At 34.8% G+C, this 13,412-nt stretch overlaps 1 protein-coding gene across 6 annotated transcripts in view; it reads left to right on the top strand.

Moving 5' to 3' along the window:
• The window catches only part of tead1b (TEA domain family member 1b), a 61,373-nt gene that overhangs the window by 32,328 nt on the left and 15,633 nt on the right, over positions 1 to 13,412 (top strand). For all 6 annotated transcript variants that reach the window (XR_003676302.1, XM_028477190.1, XM_028477229.1 and 3 more), the window contains one exon: positions 7,881 to 7,945. Coding sequence is in view for 5 of the 6 variants with exons in the window: in XM_028477190.1 (XP_028332991.1) it covers positions 7,881 to 7,945 (65 nt within the window). In the remaining variant the exon portion in view is untranslated. The remainder of the gene's footprint in view (positions 1 to 7,880; positions 7,946 to 13,412) is intronic.

The raw sequence follows: 13,412 nt of genomic DNA, 5'->3' as shown, positions 1-13,412 counted from the left end.
TATTGGGATTTATTTACTGGCGACTAGTTCCTGTTGCTCTGAAACACATGGAACCCAGTTGTATTTTTTTTTATTAATTTTTTATTTTTTACATTATTAATTTTTAAAAGGTTACCTCATTCAGATGTAGCCTATGTATATGTTCATAACAGGAACTATGTAGAATCATAAAATGATATGTATAAACTTGTAAATATGCAGCCGTGTGTGTACAGTTTTTAGCGGACATTAAACAATTTATTCACTCACTATGGATAGATGGGCCACGGGCTGGTTGAGTTTGAAGAGTGGGATGATTTTGGCCCACGAGCCGCCAGTTGAATAGCCCTACCCTGAGGCCTGGTTCCAGGTACCACATACCACAGTTTTCCATCCAGGGCCCAGCAGATACCAAAAGCTGGCTGTAGTGCACTGTTTGCTAGCAGTTGCCTTGTCGTTTGAGCTCAAGAATTTTATTAAACTAAACTATTTTCTTCTATCGTCTTCATTCATTACCTCCTCCATGGACGTAGTGTTTCCACCAGCGTTTGTCGGTCCGTCTGTTAATGTGGAAGTTTGTTAGCAGGATATCTCAAAAGTTTCTGAACGGATTTAAATGAAATTAAGTGAGATGCTTGTTCATACATTTATGCATTCTGTGTGTGTGTGTGTGTATTTGATTGTTGGATACTTCCTTATGCACTGAGCTAGCTGGGAAAAGCTTCAGCACCCCATAATCCTGGATATTGCTGCTCAATTAATCGAAATTCGATTACGATTTTGATTATTTCACCCAACGATTACAAAAAAAACATAATCGAGAAAAAAAAGATTATTTAAAAAAAAAAAAATAAAAATTTTATTTGCTAAATAAAACAAACCCACTATTTCGGACATCTACAAATAACAAAGCTTGGCACACACATGTTATTAATACTAACTTTGAGTTGTTTAATCCATGTACATGCAAGCTCCTCCCCTCCGCCCCGCCCCTCTCAAAGCCAAAGCGAGCCTACAGGCCAACACGAGGAAATTTGTTGCTAGTGGTGTTGAAACATGGCAGGAGAAACGCAGTAAAAACACTTGGTAAACAAGTGACAAGTTAAATTCTCTTCTCATTACATGGGAACACTTTGGGTTTGACGATGAAGATCTAGAGCAAAGACACATCACGTGCAAGAAGTGTTTTGTTTCGTGCAAAAGTGAACATACTTGATTTAAGTGTTTGAAGGGTTTTATTTATGTTTAAAGAATATATTTGATGCTTTTTTGGTTGACAAATAATTGTGATTTCAATTATGACTAAAATAATCATGATTTTTATTTTTTCTATAATCGAGCAGCCCTCATCCTGGATTGATTGGCAAACAGCTGGAAACGCTGTGGAAAACATACTTGTGTTTGGCTTTTATTTTCCTCCCGAGAAGAAAATCTCAGACTAAAGTTAAATAAAAGCCACGTTTAATTGCAGGCTCTCGTGTTTTATGTCCCTGTTGTTCCTGTCTGAACACGGAGTGGAGTGGATTCTTTCCTGTGGGTGGAACATCCCTGTTCACGTGATGCAAAAACAGAGTCTGATGAAGATGTTCAAATGTTTAACAAAGTTTGTTTTGTGTAAAATCTGTGCCGACTGACACAGCTTCCTCTTGAAACGCCCTCAGACTTTGGCTTGCTTTGTCTTCAACTGTGTTTGGCCAACATTACATAACAGACACATTTTGTTCCCTCTCGGTCAGTTGTGTTGGCTCTATCCCGAGATTAGTTGCTACACACTATAGTAACACGGTGTGTGACCTCTCAGCCAAAGCCAACTTAATGCCAAAGTGATTGCATGCTGCTTCCCTTGAAAGAGGCCACTGTAATTTTTATTTAATGGAACATGTCACAGCTTCCTCTTTCATTTGGCAAGCTGTGGTTTCCCATTTGCATTTCAGGTAAAAGGCTTCCTGCTCCAGTCTTCTATTCCCGAAACCCAGAATGAGCGCCTTTATGTTGTTGGTTTAATGTTTTGTGATGGTAATGTCGGCCTGAGACCCTTTAGTAATTTATCACAGATGACAGAGTATTGTGCTGGTCCTTTAAAAAACACATATAGTCACACAGAAACATATCCACAACAAGGGGAAAAGTCTTTAAAAACAAAATAAATCTCACGCAAAGATGGACATACATTTGGATCGGCGAGCATTAACTCGCATAACTAAATTTGAAATTAACAACAAAAGAGAACCAACTTGACCTGGCCTGCAGTTTGCAGCTTTTGGGGAGCTTAAACTAGTAATTTGATGAACAAGATGAAATACCTTTTTAAATTTTATTTATTAATCGAACCCATGTCACTTTTTAGATTATTTTGTAAATCACCTGGGCACATCTTTTCTCCGGGAGATTAAGGGGATGTCACTTAATCATGTCAACAATTTAAGCAAAATACTGTTTTCTCATCCTGGGATAAGAAACGTAACAACATTTTTAAAAATCTATGTCATTAAGATTAATTAATGCAAGTCTTTAAATACTACAGTGAGTGTAGTTTAATTCACTAGTTATTTTTTATCCATGATGGTAATAGAAACAGTAGCTGTAATCTGAAAGGAAGATGTAGTGCAAAGAAAATGCTGAGATTTCAGCTCAAACCCACCACGTGTCTTGATGTATTTTGACTTTCAGTGAAGAACAAGGATTTGAATAAGCAACAGATCGCTGTCCACGGTTGATGCTGCCACATTTGGTAATTTGCCGTGCCTGCTTGTTACCTGCAAACACAGTTGGTGGGTGGAAACCCAACACATACAGGCAGTTTGCTGGGCTGATAGCCAGGCTGGCCTCTGTGCTGTCTCATTGCAGAGAACTGTGCCAGATGTCGCTGTGGTTGAGCCTGCATTAGCAGCACAGAAAAAAAAAAAGTGCATTTACAGGAAATGGATGCTTGTAAAAAAGAAAAAAAGGAATAGACTTAAAAACAATAAATCAGGACAGGAAGCTATTGTTTATGCTTCTCTAAAGACATAAACAAGGCAGTAGTTTTATGCAATGCTTTTGGTTCATTTAGTTGGTATATTTGTGGTATAAAGGTTAATTAAACCACTTATTATAATTAATGACCAGACCAAAATATCAACTTTGTGTTTTCTTTTGCAAAAAACTGGAATACAAATGGACCCATCAATGTTGCCCTATATGACCTCTTTTTTTTTTTTCTCAATATTTTTCATGAAATATACTTTTAAGACTTTGTGTTGGCAAAGTTAATTGAATTCTGATTCAGAAGTTAAGCTATTTCTCTGCTTTCCTTTTTTTCAGGAATATTGTCTGAAAATAAATGTTTTTTGTTATTTTCTAAGTCAAAAAGTACTTAACCTTGATTTAGTTAATTAAAAATACATATAAAGTAGTTTTTTTTCAACTGGTCTCAAACTGGTAAGAAAGTAGTTTAGGAATAACGTATGTAGTACGTTCATACTGCAGACTTTTTACGTTTTTGCTGGAACTTTGCGTTCTCAACACGTAATTTGGAGTTTCTGAGCTCTAATAAACTCTGGAAATAGTTTCTTTAATTAGAAATACTTTTAGTTACTGACTGACTGAGAACTAAAGTTAAACCTCTGGTTAGAATTACATTGCGGTGTTATTGCATGTTTGAACTTGCAGCTCTTTTTGTGTCATTTTTTTTAACTTTATTTAGATTTAATATTATAACCTAAGTATATATATATATATATATATATGGAGTCTGGGGTCTCTGAGGTTGGTCCATGGAGGAGTGCCACACCACACCCCATTGTTATTCACACCAGAGGGAGCCAGTCCTAGATTTTTTTTGGGAGAAAGGATGCTGAGAGCCAAATTGGATTTCTGACTGAATAAGTAATCAGCTACTTGGAGACCGTCTTGAGAAAGTTGAACCGCCGTCTCTTTGTGGGGCTGCCGCTGGAGTGCCATTCATATGTCCCGGATCCTCCAGAGTCATTGAGATTCAGAGAGCAAGCTGGCTCTGGTCAGGTGGAGGACTCCTCCAGCTGCTGAACACATCCACTCTGCTCAGGGCTAACACTATAAATATTTAATCCTCTTCCTGTGGTTTTGAGTGACAGAGCTAGACCACAAAGAGTTAATTTTCTCAAACCTCTCCGTACTTTTCTAATCAGATTGAGTTAAGCGTCAGGGACAGATGCTCAGCACTAACAAGGACATATTTGATCAGAGAAACTGTTTTTTTTTTTTTAAAAAAAAAAAAAAAAAAAAAAAAAAAAAGCACCAAAGAAACATTAAAAATGCTGACTTACTCTTCAGTAAATGTTTTTTTTAAAAAAAAAATTTATCTCGATATAAATCATAATTTTGTGCAAATATTCACATAAAAATGTAAAAGGCTGTTTTTATTTAGTTACAATTGTTATTTTGTCAGAATAATGTGCTTTCCAAGAGAAAAGCAGTATAACAGTGAGGTTTTACAGGTTAACATGGTTTGTGTAAAGTCATTCCGAATGTAATTAATATAGAAAGAGTGAGTTTTAACTAAATTTAAGTAATACCGGTAGATTTAAACATAAAACAAATACAAAGTGCTATAATATCACCAAAATGGATTAAATATCCAAGCATGAACTTGAACGAGAAAGTTTCTCACATGCTGCTGGATACACATTTTCTTTTGTTGTGTGAGATGCTTCCTTATTTTCCTGGAAAAATTCCCTGGGACTTGAGCAGAGATGTATTCCAAATGCTTTTTGTTCTAATGGAAACTATCAAGTTTTTTTTGTTTTTTGTTTTTCAATAGTTGTTTTATTGCAAAAACACAAGGAGGAGAAAAAAAAAAAAAGATTGCAGGCGACACAGAACCCACAGAGCTTTTTCTCTGCAGCCTGGTGAAAAGAATGAATAATTCAACAGTAAGCACGCTTTCAGCTGGCCATTTGTGTGCTTTGATCCACGTATCAAGAGTTTGCATGAATGCCTGTATTGTCATGTTGTGTTTCCACGGTGTGTGAAATGCTGAAAAAACTCCAGGTCTCCGCTTCACCTGATAAAGGTTGACGTTGCAGGAACACTGGACAGGCATGCAGGATTTGTAAATTCCCAGGTGTTGTTTGTTTCAAGTCGGGTCATGTGACAGGTTTCCCTTATGCTGGGCCTCCATAAATGTTCAGAGTATAAAAGAGCTTTCAGGTCAACCAACAACATGGGTAGAATACACACAAACCAACTGCTGCACTCTGTACCTCTAGTACAGTGGTTCTCAAACTTTTTTTGGCTCATGTACCCCCTTTTCTCTTATTTCTGAGTCCAAGTACCCCCTTTGTCTGACTGCAACATTTTGCTTAGAAAACAACAATAGAGCATAATGATGGAAGGAGTAAGTGATAACACACATTTTAAAGAATGTCATTCTGTAAATAAGTGGAATGAAACAGTATTTAGTACAGTGGTTTTTAACCTTTTTTTGGATCGTAACCCCTTTCTGGCGACCCCAAGACATTTTTTTATCTATTTATTTTATTTATGTATTTATTTATTCAGTTTATTTCCGACATTGCTACATTCACTTTTTTTACATTTTTTTGTACTTGCCGAAAAAGGAGACGAGAGAAGCAGTTTGCTTATCTAGGTCCCGTCCCCTGTTTTGTACATCAAAAATTCATATGGGTTTACATGTCTCTCTGGTCAAACATTCTTAGGTTGTTCTGAACAGTCCTTTTTGATTGTTTGAGCTTTTCGCTGCATTTTAGTTGGACTACATTTACGTTTCACAAAGTGAAAGTATAGAAATACAGTTGTTTAAGATTGTGTGTTTTAATTTTAAAAAGAACAATGATTAAAACATTTCAAAAATGTATTTTCATTTTTCAAAAATTTCATGCGACCCCATTTAATCTCCAGGTGACCCCACAAGGGGTCCCGACCCCAAGATTTAAAAACACTGATTTAGTGGCTCCTGAATCATTTCCGGTCATCTCCCGCCTTGGGTGGGACCAAGACTGACCCTTTATTTGTTATTATTCCACTCTCCTTCTCTCAAGCACCCCCTGTAGTGCCATTGCGTACCCCTAGGGGTACACGTATCCCTGTTTGAGAAACCCTGCTTTCGTATATGTAAGTGTGGCACAATGCCTAGTGAAGTTTAAAATAATTAATCATTGAAAACACTGAACTGGAGTAATCAACAACTTTGTAGAAATGTTTTAATCATAATTTGAATTCATTTATAATAATAATATTATTTGGCAAAAATTACAATGGAAAATTAGGTGCTAATATTTTCTTTATAATATTTAGTTTTATATATTAGAAATTTTATTTATTTATTCAATACATTTACAGTGTAATCATATACTGAGGCCACATTTTAAAAACAAGTGGAGCTTGAACAATGACATTTTTGATGTAATTCACTCGACCATTGCCTTTATAGAAGAACATACTCTTTTGTTTCCATTATGCAGACGAAGAGAGAAAATTTTTTGTAAGGATCTCCAGGCTAGAAATGTTGCTTTTGTGACTTTTCTATACCGCAGTATTAACCCCTTTAGATTCTCTACACTCTGATTGGTCTCCATGCTTTTTTCTTCCTAAGTTATTAGTCTGCTATGTTTACAATGCAAAACATAAGTAAGGCCTTTAATAGGAGGGAAGCAGATGTGCGGTATTGGTTGACTACAACTGGACACATAATTAGAGTGCCTCCTTACATATAATTTAGTAATAGTTTTGGTTGGCGGCCTGTTATTACCATATGAAAGAGCTAAGAAGAGGTCGTGTGCATTTCTGCAGCAATTAGTGCAGAGCTGAGACCAGAAGAATGTGTGTGTGTGGCCATGGTTAATTGGAAATCGCTACAAACTATGCCCTAATAATTATAATTTAGTCAGAGCCGCACTGTTTTAAGCCCAATATATTCAGCTGTCATTATTTTTTCATCTTATTATGAACAGCCAGGTTGGTTTTCTTTCAAAGCGTTGGGCTTTGAAGAGAACAAGATTGAATTAGATTAATTTTAAAGACTGGCTTGCTGTTGTGCGCCTTTCTTTTCATGCTAATATGACTCAGTGTTGTCACATGACAAGCTGGATCCGGTTTGTTAAGGAGATGTACATACCTACCTGATTTGCATGCGCTCGCAGGACATACAAATATATATATTTATGTGCAAAATACAATGTGACATATATGCATTTAATCAAATAAGGTACATATTTCTTATAGTAATAATAACTTAATTCTTATTTAAGATGATCTGAAGTCATGCTCTGTCAATTTAAATCAATGAACTTAACACTGTGATCTTATAATTCTAGAAAAACAAACATGTTTATTTTTTTATCATAATTTTCCCTCTTTAATGTTAATAATAATGGATTGAATTTTAATTTGAATAAACCACAGATCCGCCTCATTTTCCTTTCCAGGAGAGCAGGGTATGGCTAGAATGAATAATTATTGTATCAAGGATAGGGCTGAGCGATATATCAAGGTTCAAGATATATTGAGTTTTCTATTTTGGCGAAATTACAATATTGCGTATATTGATGTGTTTTTTTATTGCTTATTTTATTTTTAAAACACTTGTTTTAGATGTCGCTGCTTTCTCTACTTTTGAAAAAAGCATTAAAAAGCAAAATTTGATTGATTGCTGAGTGCGTCCTCACCCAGACCTGCCCCTAAACAAGAACTCACTCACACGTGCTGTCCTTGTGCAGCTGTTTGTTACTAAATGTGCCTGTGTGGCATTTTACATCAGCACATTTAACTCCGATTTATATCATATATTGCCATTTTCATAAGAAAATATTGAGATATGTATTTTGGTTTATATTACCCAGCCCTAATCAAGGGTGAATATTTACTGAAGACATCTCTTCCCTCCATTGACACATTTTGTGTTAATTTCCTTTTCTCCATAGGTCGAAATGAGCTTATAGCCAGATACATCAAGCTTCGGACCGGAAAAACGAGGACCCGGAAGCAGGTAAGTCAAAAGAAGAGATGTTAATGTTGCATTTTTGCTCAGGGGGTGGAAAATAGCACCATCCCAACTGAGAAACAAAGCAAGTCGGAGTTCACCACAAAGCTAAACTGCTGCGGAGAACGACAGGACATTTCCTGTTTTATTCAAAGGGTACCTGAGGCTAATTTCAATTGCAAGCTTTATCAAAATATTATATACAATATAATACGAGACGTTTAATTAGGTAAAGTCCTCTCAAAGTCCTCATAGAGCAGCCAAGAGTAGGAAATACCTGGTCTCCATGGAGACACTGTTGCTGCCATTTTGCTCACCTCAGATGCTTGTAGTGACGTCACACCGTTGCTTTAGCGATACTGTTGGCTCTGCCAACGTGCACCACTCTAGTGGATTTTTCTTTCTTAAATCGCATCAACGTCCTTCCACTGTCGTCCTCTCTCTCCTACTCACTCATGTCGCGCTGCACTATTTCTGTCACATTTTTTATATAAAGAGTGCATTCGACTGTGGCTGCTCCAATACGGAACAAGAGCTCACAATAACAATTCCAAACATGTCAGAAGTAAATGATGAACAAAAAGATATTGAACATAAGAGCACTAAGAGAGCGCAAACCTCCGCCAAGCACCAAATCTCCTCTTTGCCAGATATTTGGATCAGTGATCGTGATCATGGCACCATGATCAATCACACGTTAAAGGCTTGGAAGAAATGTCTAATCTCTTTAATAACTATATAGTAAGTTCAAATGTATTGACACCCCCATTTGTGTGGTGGTCTAATGGTTAAGGAAGCAGGCTTGTAATTGGAGTGTTCCTGGTTTGAATCTGAGGAACCAACCAGACATAACTATTCAAATATGTTAAAGATTGGTCACTGATCCAGAATCAGCATATTGATCCCCTTCAAATTGTAACGAAATCTTCCACGGCGTAAGGTCCATCTTTGGGTAACATTTGGAAAAAATCAGTTAATTACTTCTGACTAGGGATCAACCAATATGGATTTTTTAGGACTGATGCCGATTTTTTTTCCATCAGCCGTAGCCGATGACCAATACGGACTGCCGATTGTTTTGAGCTGATATTTGGAGCCGATGCAACTTTTGCTCCTTCAATTTACGTCATAAAAATTACACAATGATGATAAGAAATGGTACGAGTCTCAATTTTTAAAAAAGGAACATTTATTGAAATTAACAAAGGTGAGGAAGGACGACAAGTAAAAAGATATTTAACAAATATTAAAAACAGTTGATGTAGAACAAGAACAAGTAAAAAGATATTTAACAAATATTAAAAACAGTTGATGTAGAACAAAAACAAGTAAAAAGATATTTAACAAATATTAAAAACAGTTGATGTAGAACAAGAACAAGTAAAAAATAAATTTAACAAATATTAAAAACAGGTGATGTAGAACAAAAACAAGTAAAAATACATTTAACAAATATTAAAAACAGGTGATGTAGAACAAAAACAAGTAAAAATACATTTAACAAATATTAAAAACAGTTGGTGTAGAACAAAAACAAGTAAAAAGATATTTAACAAATATTAAAAACAGGTGATGTAGAACAAAAACAAGTAAAAAGATATTTAACAAATATTAAAAACAGTTGATGTAGAACAAGAACAAGTAAAAAATACATTTAACAAATATTAAAAACAGTTGATGTAGAACAAAAACAAGTAAAAAGATATTTAACAAATATTAAAAACAGTTGATGTAGAACAAGAACAAGTAAAAAATACATTTAACAAATATTAAAAACAGTTGATGTAGAACAAGAACAAGTAAAAAATAAATTTAACAAATATTAAAAACAGGTGATGTAGAACAAAAACAAGTAAAAATACATTTAACAAATATTAAAAACAGGTGATGTAGAACAAAAACAAGTAAAAATACATTTAACAAATATTAAAAACAGTTGGTGTAGAACAAAAACAAGTAAAAAGATATTTAACAAATATTAAAAACAGGTGATGTAGAACAAAAACAAGTAAAAAGATATTTAACAAATATTAAAAACAGTTGATGTAGAACAAGAACAAGTAAAAAATACATTTAACAAATATTAAAAACAGTTGATGTAGAACAAAAACAAGTAAAAAGATATTTAACAAATATTAAAAACAGTTGATGTAGAACAAGAACAAGTAAAAAATACATTTAACAAATATTAAAAACAGGTGATGTAGAACAAAAACAAGTAAAAATACATTTAACAAATATTAAAAACAGGTGATGTAGAACAAAAACAAGTAAAAATACATTTAACAAATATTAAAAACAGGTGATGTAGAACAAGAACAAGTAAAAAATATTTCTGCTCTCTGTCAATAATACGGATCGGCGGACGCTGCAGCTTGCATCGGCCGACGCCGATGCACTGATGTAATCCTGCTAACACAAAACAAACAAGTAAACGAATCAACTAATGAATCAACGGCGGTGAAATAATAACCTCTTTGGTGGCAGTGTTAATTTTGTTGACAAAAAAGTTTGTCATAGTTTGTCGACTACATTTATTGAAGTGGCAATAACTAAACTGACTAATCATGTTAACTAAAAATATATTTATTTATTTATTTATTTAAAAACAACTATAATTTTGTGACATCCAATCAGAACTCGTGTAAACGTGTTCTTACACAGTGATCAATCTGTCTGTGACTCTTTTAAAAGAAACACCTGTCCTGTGTATTTTAGTTGACTATATCTGTCAACAGATTGAGTCGACCCAAATCTTAATGTTTTAGTTAAAACTAGACTATAGCTGAAATAGTCTTGATGACTAAATTTTGACTAAAACTAAGTTGCATTTGAGTGAAACTAAATCGAAATTTCCTGTCAAGATTAACACTGCTTAGTGCAGGTAAAAATGTAAGTAAAGCACTACAAAAACCTAAATAGAAAGGAAAAATCAGAGAAATGAGGACGAAGCCGATGTAAACACTGCAATGGAAACTACGACCACGTCACACCGAACATAGCGGCCCTCCATGGATTGTAGTTTAAGGTTTAAAATCACATTCAAATGTGATTCTTTTGAATAAATACATACATATTTTGTTTATTGGCAATACATTTAACATAATTTACTATACACGACTAGCACAGGTACCCTTTAAGTTCTTCAGACACATTCTTCCGACTTTCTTGCCAAAAATGTAGATTATCAAAATAATGCCAAAGTCACACGTGTGGCATTTTTTTCTCAAATAATCAAATAAATAGTTATGTAGATATAAAATATAATATAAATATGAAATCAATTTATTATATGATGTACTAATATATAGTGAATATATATAATTAATTATATTATATATGAAATATAATTAAATTAATGAACTGTAATATGATTTATAAGAATATATTATTACTTTACATAAATAATATAAATAATCTAATTTCTTTACCAATAATTAAATGAGAGATTTAGCCTCTGTTGTTCAGTTGGCACAGCAAAACATGTGCCACTGCTCGATGGGAACTGTTAAGAACTAAAAATATATTAAACTAAATGAGCTTTATGACTAACGGTGTTAGCGTTGAGGGATCCTCAACCACTACGGCTCATAAACTGGTAACTGCTCAAACTGCTCAGCTCTACAACAGGACCCAAGTGTGAACATAAAATGAGGGCTGTGATTGTTATTTTACAGGAAAGTGAATCAAAATTTTAATAACAAATTTAAAGAATCTTTCTGCCAACACCGATATATTATATAAGTATAACCAGTAGACAATTTGTATTTATTTTTTTAACAAGGGGGATGCATCTTGTTATCCACTTATACACACATCCCCCCCTCAAATTGCCTACTGACTATAACTGCATGATTAAACTCATATTGATATGCAATTGGCAACTTCTGTTCACATTCAGTGTTTTTATTATTTACATTAGCTTTTTGGGCTTTTGAGACTTTGCATTCAAGTTCATATGTAGATAAACCAGGATACTGTTAGTTATAGTAATAGTGAGTTCCAATCACTAAGTGACCCTTTATTTGTAGTGATTACTGTATATCATGTGTTGTATATAATGTAAAATCTTGATTTTGCTTTCAAATCTTGGTGCAGTAGAGTTTACATATCATTTTTTTTTATTTGTAAATATGTGCTGTGATATAATTATATATAATATTTGTATTGTATGTTTCAAACTGGTATCTTTTAGGTTTTTCCAATGAGTTGAAACAAAAGACATAATCGACTGGCTTTTCAAAAGAATTTTCACACATTATTTCAACAGAACTTCTCATCAGAACACGATGCTGTTTATTTATTTTAAACACTACATGGGCCTGTACTACGAAGCTGGATAAATATATACAGGATATTTCTCCGTTAGTGGGCTTCATCTAACCAAACATTCACAATCCCAGAGCAGCTATGCTACGAAACGGGCTATCAACACGTTGACTTAAAGCTGATATCCGGAGTTTCTGAGTATATGTATCATTCTTTTGAAATGTGAAAAAATACCCAACGAGTCTTTAACTATGGTGTACTGCCTGTGGTCATTCATATACATTAATGTAGATAAGTCCCTCCTTTGTCCTATACAAATGGAAATGATCGCCGAGTCCACCCAGCCAATAAGCTTTGACTTCCTGTTTTTGAGACTGTGCATGGAAACAAGGCCACGCGTCACAACAGCAAACATGTAAATATGATTTTGGCTCTTACCCAACCCATAGAACTACAGTATATCGATGCGACCCGATGCTAAGTTATGTCCCGCGATGCGCATGGAGAAAAGTAGAGGCGTGGCTTCTGGTAGATTGGCAGAGGCAGTGGGAGGAAATGAGGCCATTTAGGGCGGGACATCAAGACGTTTCTCAGAAACTCCGTATAGCAGCTTTAAACAATGTGTTTTCAGCCTGGATGCGTGCGCGCTCACATAGAAGGGGCGGACTTTGCTGCGTCTGACCAATCACAAACACAGAGGCACCGTGCAGAGAAATATATACATCACAATTTCGAATAATTTTGATAAATTATGAATAATTAAAATCCATAATTCAGGCCAAAAACTACACAGTTGCTGCAGCAGAAGCAGGAAGGAAGGGATGCTAGCAGATAATTGTAGACTGTTAATGTGTACATTTGTGAAATTATACAATATTAATTCATTAGATCATATGAATAGACACACTCTAAGGAGGCACATACATTTTTCAATTCACGTATCCGCCTCATTTTGGGTTCAGTATCTAACGCTGTATGCTGACATCATAAGGTGGACATAGTTTTTATTTTACAGCCTGTATTATCTCACCTGCTGTCTATTACATAAAACCCCTTTCTGATTGAATGTATGGACAAGTGGGCAGGGAATTTGGTTCTCAGCGCCGCAAACAGCGTGCATAGAAGTACCTATGAATGAATGAATACATTTCATGTCATGTCTTACGACCCATCCCACATGGGATTATAAGACACCATAAGCATA

The sequence above is a fragment of the Gouania willdenowi genome, chromosome 3, assembly GCF_900634775.1.
Source record: "Gouania willdenowi chromosome 3, fGouWil2.1, whole genome shotgun sequence".
NCBI lineage: Eukaryota > Metazoa > Chordata > Actinopteri > Blenniiformes > Gobiesocidae > Gouania > Gouania willdenowi.
This window is presented reverse-complemented; position numbering and strand designations above follow the sequence as displayed.